The sequence below is a fragment of the Ammodytes marinus genome, assembly GCF_949987685.1.
Source record: "Ammodytes marinus genome assembly, chromosome: 18".
NCBI classification, from domain to species: Eukaryota; Metazoa; Chordata; class Actinopteri; order Uranoscopiformes; family Ammodytidae; genus Ammodytes; species Ammodytes marinus.
The window spans coordinates 24,262,847-24,271,229 of NC_137222.1; the positions used below are offsets into that span (position 1 = coordinate 24,262,847).

Below are 8,383 nucleotides of genomic sequence, written 5' to 3' on the forward strand. Positions count from 1 at the left end.
TGAGTCCTCTTTTGGTCCTGGCCTGACATATTGTCCTTTAAGTAGGATTCAAACCAGCTTAGCACAGTTCCAGAAAGTCCAACCCAGTTTGCTAGTCGCTAGTAATATGCTGTGGTCAACTGTGTCGAAAGCAGCACTGAGATCCAGTAAAACTAAGACAGAACTTTTGCCACTGTCTGTGTTTAAGTGGATGTCATTGAGGACCTTAACCAGAGCGGTCTCAGTGCTGTGGTGTTGTCGAAAACCTGACTGGAAGACATCAAAGCAGTTATTCATTGCTAAGTAGTTATTTAGCTGTTGATAAACAACTTTTTCAATGATTTTGCTTAGAAATGGAAGGTTAGATATGGGCCTATAATTGACTGCAGGTCAATAGGGTAACATTTATAAACTAGATAAAAGCAATTCCAGAAGAAAATGCGTGTGAATGCTGGAGGCTAAAAAAAGCTGACGCCAAACTGGATTGCTGAAGGAGTATGAAGATTTGAAATAATCTTAAAATGTGTAATGAAAAATGATGCTGAATAGGAGCAGCAAAATAGTGCTAAACATGCAGAAATGTTAATATAACTGCAAAATAGTATCTACAGTGCATGACGAAAGTATTCGCAGTACTTCACTTTTTCCAAATTTCGTTATGTTACAGCCTGGAATTAAAAAAAAACTCAAAATTCTACACAATACCCCATAATGACACATTTAAAAAAAAGTTGCTCAATACTTCTTTCTGTGGCACCTTTGGCAGCAATAACAGCCTCAAGTCTACTGGAATATGAAGCCACAAGCTTGGTACACGTATCTTTAGCCAGTTTCACCCATTCCTCTTTACAGAACCTCTCCAGCTTCATCAGGTTGGATGGGGAGCGTTGGTGCACAGCCATCTTCAGATCCCTCCAGAGATGATCGATGGGATTTAAGTCTGGACTCTGGCTGGGCCACTCTAGGACATTCACAGAGTTGTCCTGAAGCCACTCCCTCCATATCTTGGCTGTGTGCTTAGGGTCGTTGTCCCGTTGAAAGATGAACCGTGGCCCCAGTCTGAGGTCAAGAGTGCTCTGGAGCAGGTTTTCTTCCATGTCTCTGTATTGCTGCATTCATCTTTGACCAGAACATTTTGTTTCTCATGGTCTGAGAGTCTTTCAGGTGCCTTTTGGCAAACTCCAGGCGGGCTGTGGCTTCCATCTGGCCACTCTACCATACAGGCCTTGGTGGAGTGCTGCAGTGATGGTCGTCCTTCTGAAAGGTTCTTCTCTCTCCACAGAGGATCCCTGGAGCTCTGTCAGAGTGACCATCAGGTTATTGGCCACCTCCCTAACTAAAGCCCTTCTCTCCCGATCAATCGCACAATAAAAATATGTAACTTTTCTCTGTTGAAGTTGGTTTACCTGCTCTATTTTTCTCCATAGCCCTCTTACCCATATTTTCACTGTATTTTGAGTAATGACGTTATTTGGCATATTTTGTCACAAAGAAAAGGGGCAGGTTGACGCATGCACTGCACTGAAATAAGTTAAAAGTGGAACAAGTGATTCTCCAGAATGCTTGTCAAAATCACTTCTCAATGAAAACAATGGCTGTGGCTAGCAACATGCCCATTTACAGAGCCTAGGCTGTTTATTTACTCTGGATTTTTTTTATCGCACACACATACAGACAGGTCGTGATGAGATATTTACAGATTTTGACAAAAATGTATTTGACAACAAGCATTCTTTACTGCAAGAAATTACAAACATTACAAGACGTGCAGGAAATCATGGCACATTGTCATACTAGCCTACTGTATATGTTGAGTGCATTGACGGGCACTGTGTGTGTGTGTGTGTGTGTGTGTTTGTGTGGAGGTAGAAATCAATCAAACGCTCCCAATGTGGCAGCTTGTTTCTATCAATGACAGTGTGTCTGTTAAGCATTGAGAAATAATTGGAAATATTTAACGTACTCTCAATGACGGATTACCGCATGGGCAAAGTGGGCACATGTCCAGGGCCCTGGCCAATAGGGGGGCCCTTGATTATTTTTTTTTTAATTAAAACAATTTGACGGGGGTTTCCCCCCTGGGAATGGGTCGTAAAAAGTCGGGTTGTTTTATAATCGGGGTCTTATATTCGGCCGGGACAAGCGTGTGTGCGCTTGGAGAGAGAACGATGTGTCTAGAGAAAAAAATGCACGGGAAATGGCCAAAGAGCTCCACATCCCCACTGAAATCAAAGCCTCGACTCATTATGTTGCGAGTCAACGTGTCAGAGGCACGAATCGACTAAGCGATCGACCTACAGTGGCTTTTCTGCTGTGGCAGTTGTAGTGAGGAGAGTTTGCCAACTGTGCGTTCCCTTTACGCACCAGTACCATTGTAACGAGCGAGGCGGTTGTTTCACTTTACAGTTAGTCGGCAGTGAGATTGGGGTATCCAGGCTCGGGACATGCAATCAGATCGCGGAGCCTGTCCCCTCGACACCCGTTAACGTGCAGGAATCCCCTGTGATCATTATAGTTTTAAACCACAGAGTGTGTCTGTCTCACTGTGAACGACACCAACACAGCGTTTCACCGGGTGACGCGCTGCTTCGCTCAGACATTGAGTGTAGGCTCCGAGGGGGGCAAGGGTGGGCCAAAAAGCAGGCGCAGAGATCTTACAAAGGCAAAAAAAATCTGCTCGCTCTTAGCGCGCGCTCGCATCGTCGGTGTCTCTGCCCCAATCTAACTGTCTAGTAGCTCCGGCGCAAAGAGTCTCTTTCTCTTGCGCAGCACCAGAGAGCTTTTATAGAATTGTATTTCGCTCTATCTCTCTCTTTCTCTCTCTAGGCCGTGCACTGCATTATAATGTGTGTGATTGTGGATTGCACGGTGTGCTAGTGCGTGTATTTGCGTGTTGGTAGGGGTCCATAACTGGTTTGTGTCCAGGGCCCGTGGTCATGTTAATCCGTCCTTGCGTACTCTTTATTTTTGTGAGCAGTGCCTTTAGATTGTCTTACCAAAGGCTTGAAAGAAGAAAAATACACACAAAATGACAGTATTGCACTTATTTAATACACATTGCCAAGTTTACAAAACTGATTTGGGCAGCCTAAAAATAACAGATGGTACATTGAGGAATGTTTGAAAACTATTATGACTGGGGAACAATTGGAACACATGCCACGTGTTTCCGTCACACACTGAAACGCTTAGGCTCAACATTAAAGCAGCATTCACCAATAATGACTATTAAAGAAAGACGGCACCTCATTAACACACAAACACATACAGTACACCAGTAAGGCACCGTTAAAATACAACCTCCAGGCTTCTCTTTAGTTAATAGGAAAATGATTGACAGTTGACAGATTGGTCAGAGCACAACATGAACATAGCCTATGTATGTATGGGCGACAACTGATAACCAAACATGCAGTCAACAATTTATGAGATACAGTTTTGAAAATAACCTACAAGCACTTTTTAATGAATCTAGATGACAACACTCAAAAAGTAAAACAACCCGGATAGAGTTTAAGAGGTCAGGATTAAGGCGCTGTGACACCAGAGGCCTGTTTCAGGTAGCTGGTTTAGAGGCAACTCAGAGTTTGTTCGCTCTGAGTTAGTGGAAAATCTGGGTTTTCCGTTTCAGGTAGCTGGTTCAGCGCAACCGAGAGTCAGTTACTGCAGCAACATACGCCGTGGGTCCAGGGCCGCCTTAATGCACGGGCTTACCTGGACTGAAGCCCCAGGGCCTACAAGGATCAGGGGCCTCTAAAAAAAAAAAAAAAAAAAAATTTTTTTTTTTTTTTTTTACTGTCTCAATATAGGCCCCTGATCTAGGAAGGCCCCGCACATTGTCATTTAAATAAATTATTGACTGGCTCATGATAGGCCCCTGATCTTAGGGGGGCGTAGAGAGATCAGGGGCCTATCATTCACCAGTGCATTTTTGTTATTTTTGTTTAAATAACATTGTTCGGGGCAACGCAGATCAAGGGCCTATATTGAGATGAGCCATTAAAAACAAAATGAAGAATTCAAAGAGAGAAGTAGCTTTGGGATAAGGGATTATAAAAAAAAAATTGGAATGCTGGATGACTGGATTTTTTAAACCTGTATATTTTTGTTTCTGCTTTTTGGTATTTCTGTGTCTCCAAATGATTTCAGAAAATAGCTCACAAAGGACACAGTTGATTTAGCCTTAGTTTTCTTCTCAAAGTGCACCAGATTGATGCATTTTACTTTAAAAGGTTCAAATTTTTCTTCCGGGGGGGCATGCCCCCGGACCCCCCTAGAAGGTCCTGGGTCCCCACTGCTGTCTCTTCAATAACTTGGAAAAACACAGTAACCAACCATGTGTGTTTGGTTATTAAAAGTCACTAGACCAGGAGGGGTTTAAGTACATGTTACCTTAAGTGATTTTGTATTTCATCAATAGAGATATTGTGGTGTAGACTAACATGGCTTTAACGCATCTGTATTGTAAGACCGCCGCCCGGGGGGGGGGGGCCTACAAAACCTCTCAGCCCCAGGGCCTAGTGGCAGGTAAAAGCAGCCCTGCGTGGGTCTAACCTGCTGGATATGTGATTTGACCTACCCTGAGTTTGTTTTCACTTTACGCTGCAGCTCCGACTGAAGAAAGAGTGTCACTGTCACAACGCGTCCCTGTACAGTTTGAAGCAAAATCACTCCATAGAAATCTCCATCGGGATGTTTTTATCATTTCCTGATGATTTTACGTTTGACCGATCATTTATCTGGTCAGTAGCCTAGTCCTCTGGCCTTGTGCCGTGAAATCTACCACTTGGACGGTTTAGTGACATGTTAGCATGAATTAAAGGAATATCAATAGTTTAGCCAGATTTTCTAAATGATTGGTTCTTGCTACCCATGGATAAATGTGCAGGCAGTAGATAATTGGCATGTGAAAACGTTACCTGGGACTTGTATTGTTTAGGTGTGGTGTCTTTTAAAAGTAATTTCTCTGTGGCTATACACAATCAATGATCATTTCTACCTTTTCATCTTCTTCTGTTCTGGAATATTTTGAATGTAAAAGTTGGTGAATATCATTTTGATACTTCATGGTGTCGTGTCATATTGGTCGGTTTATCAATATTAGAAATGGAAGTTAAGTCACTTATATCTGTTGTCATTAAAAAAGTATGAATTCCTAGTGTTCAGGTTTCCATTCAAATCGAGGCACACTTATAAAATGGCTCTGGCTGTGAGTGCTCATTGCCATGTCTAGAGGTCATAGTAGTCCATGTGAGCTCCTGATGTGTATGTGTCCTCCAGCAGCAGCTTGATCAGCTTAGCACAGGACGCCTCACAGGTGAGCAGCTGGCCCTGAGCAACACTGTCCAGGATAGACTTCCTCATGCTGGGATGGGCTGTGTGGGTCCTGGCCTCCTGGTGCATGTCTGTGTCCAAAGGCCCTGGATCAATACAAGCAGGGAAGAGTGAGTCAAGTTCTGGCAGTGTTCCATGAAAATAACGTAATGGACAATAGAAACACATTTGCCTACAAAGTAAAAATAATGCTTATCAATCACCGGTTTATTGTTTTTCTTTGGCATGTGACAACACCGTCCGATACATATACAGTATCTCATTATTGTGTATTTAAAAGTGACTTCATTCTTTGGCTCCTTAGGGCCTCTATATTTTCACAAAAATGTAAAGTTTTAGGGTTAGAGTTCTAGAAGTGTAGGGTGAGTCTTTTGAGTTGCAGCAGCCACTGGTGAGTTTTAATCTCAAAATGTTAAAGCCAACTTTTAAAAGGTGGTGTCACTGTCAGCGATTATGGAAAACCCTTTCTTGTTAAAATCAGTGTAAACTCATGATCAGCTTCCTGTCTGTATTGTGTGTGCGCTGAAAAAGAAATCCAGTGTTAATTCACAGCCTAGGCTCTGTAATCAAGCATGTTGCTTGCCACGGTGGGTCCCTTTGTTTACGTACCAGTTTACAGAGCCTATGCTGTGTTTTAACTAGGGATGTTAAACGACTCATTGTTTGCGTGTCGACGTGTCGGAGGCATGAATCGACAAATCGATCGATTTACTGTGCCATTAAAAAAAAAGAAAAAAAAGGGCAGTGTGCCTTTTTTTGCGGCAGCACGTAGTTGTGGTGCTGATAAACTGTTCCTTTAAAAAAACACTGCTGTCGCCCGCTGTGTGTGTTCAGACTTCATCTGCATCAAAGCCTTTTTGATAATAAAATGAGAGGCTTTAATTTTAAAAACGCTGTCCATGCGTCGGAGGTGAATGTAACTTACTCGGCTGAAAACAGAAACTAGGGAGGGCTCACTGTACAGTCCCTTCAGTCGCGCTGTCAGCTTGCAGACATGGATCTGTGTACATAAAAACAGATCGCGGAAGCCGTTCCCGTTGACGTTATCATGTTATCCATCAAACCACAGAGTTTTTCTGCACGGCGCCTTGCGAGGTCTCCCGGTGATAGTCACCGTCACAGCGCTACTCGCTGCTTTGCTCGGGCGGAGGCTTTGAGTGAAGGTGATTTACATCTGGTGTGGCCCGGGTCAACAGTGCAGTGCAACATATAAAGCATAACGTTTTAATATTCGTCTACGACCGTGATGTTAATTTAACTTTATGCTGCATATGTTGCACTGCACTGTTGACCCACACACACCGGACCTGCAGCGCGCGCTCGCGACCACTCGTGAACTCGCATGACGGACGTCTCCCATGTGCCCAAAACATCTAATAAAGTGAAACACCCGATTTATCGATTTCTATTTTTCGAGTCGTCTTGAGCACGTGTCGAAAATCGAGCCGAGAATCGACACATTGTTCACATCCCTAGTTTTAACACTGTAATTCTTTTTAGCTCACACACAGTACAGACAGGTAGCGGATCGTGAGGAGATATTCACTGATTTTGGCAAAAACTAATTTGCATCATGGCATAACTGACTCATGTAGGAGGAAGTCATTCAATTTGACTTCAGTCCAGCCTGCCTGGTTGTTGGTCCTCACCTGGCGCGTAGCTGAGCACCCTGAGGTCGGGCTCCTCCTCTGCCAGCACCCTGCACATCATGTCTCTAGCAGCCTTCCCGCTGCAGTACAGCACCCAGGAGGGGACGGGCTGGATGGCACACAGGGAGGAGATGTTAACCACTGTCCGCTTCAGAGCCGCGCGCTGCGGGAAAGCCTGCAGGATGCCGGCTGTCAGGCACAGGCACGAGCTCACGTTCAGGGACAGGTAAGAGTCCACCTCGGCCATGTCGGTAAAGCTTTTGGTGTAGCGGGACACATCACCAAGGGAGGCTGGGGAACAGAGTGAAAGCAAGCTGTGTGTTTAAATCTTCTTCCTACTGAAATGAGTGTCTCCATCAACTAACTAGTCATTACTACTGACTCTTAAAGCTATAGTGCGGAACTTTTTAAACAAATGAATGACGGTTACGTGCAAACCATTGCATGAATGAGTTGACACAAAGTTAATGAAGCTCTAGAAAACACTCTCTGTATTTCTCAGTATGGCAGTGTTACAAACACCCGCCCCCCTACCCCCCATTTTTTCAGAGCTATAAATAAATAAAGCATCTTCCTCGAATACTGAATATAACCGGATAATGCACTGGACCAGTGGAATCATCTGCTGTGCTAGTTAGCAATACAACAGATCCCACTCTCTCCATCCACTGACCCTGTACACAAACATGCTCCACAGGTTTCTCCTTACCAGCGTTGTTGATCAGTATAATGTGATCCATCGCCTCAGAGAAAGCGCCTTTGGCCGCTCTCACCACGATCTCCGGTCCTTCCATTTGACCCAGGTCTGCCACCACACACTCCGCCAGCACGCCGGCTTTGCCTGCCTCTGAGCCCGCCAGCTCCGCCTGCAGAGACCGCAGCTCGTCACCAGAGCGGGCCACCAGCACGAGCACCGAGCCGGGCTTCACCAACCGAGATATCTCGCTGGCTATAGACCGGCCCAGGCCTCTGGAGGCCCCGGTGATGATGCAGAGCGCCCGGCCCAGGTCTGTGCGCTCACTGGACGACATGGTGGAAGGAGAAGCGCAAGGAAGGATGAGGAGATGAGAATGGAGAAAAGGTTTCGGAGATATTTTCTCCCAGCAGCTGCTACACAGTTCTTCTTCGTGGATTTTTAAAGTTTTTTTTTTTTTACAAACTGTCTTAATCTACTTGGTGCATTGTCGCCATCTCTCGGTTTCAAACGCATAACCTGTACACAGAAACATAGCACCGGATACTGAATTGGAAAGCCATCGCATCGAGTCACTTAGTGCATGGTTTAACAGCACGTCCCTGGATGGTGTTTATCCATTTTAAATGCAGTGGATGCTGGATGTGTGGATCAGGGAAGGGAGAGACCGTTTCTGAGACGACGCTGAAGTTGGCAGCTGATTCGCAGCAGCCGATTCAGCAGTTAA

At 44.8% G+C, this 8,383-nt stretch overlaps 1 protein-coding gene across 1 annotated transcript; it reads right to left on the reverse strand.

The window, feature by feature from the left end:
• Positions 1-3,920: 3,920 nt before the first annotated feature.
• On the reverse strand, positions 3,921-8,080 carry spra (sepiapterin reductase a). The gene is made up of 3 exons (XM_080046443.1): positions 7,672-8,080; positions 6,963-7,253; positions 3,921-5,399 (listed from the first exon to the last, which is right to left on the reverse strand). Exons 1-3 carry the CDS (start codon positions 7,991-7,993, stop codon positions 5,209-5,211), a joined length of 804 nt encoding a protein of 267 aa, XP_079902569.1. The 5' UTR covers positions 7,994-8,080; the 3' UTR covers positions 3,921-5,208.
• Positions 8,081-8,383: the final 303 nt, after the last annotated feature.

Bases quoted from the DNA above. Each gene is read 5' to 3' on its own strand.
- spra (XM_080046443.1), bottom strand. From the start codon at position 7,993: ATGTCGTCCAGTGAGCGCACAGACCTGGGCCGGGCGCTCTGCATCATC. The intron at 7,254-7,671 runs GTAAGGAGAAAC...TCTGTTCCCCAG, and splicing joins TATACTGATCAACAACGCTG to CCTCCCTTGGTGATGTGTCC. The intron at 5,400-6,962 runs GTGAGGACCAAC...GTATTGATCCAG, and splicing joins GGTGCTCAGCTACGCGCCAG to GGCCTTTGGACACAGACATG.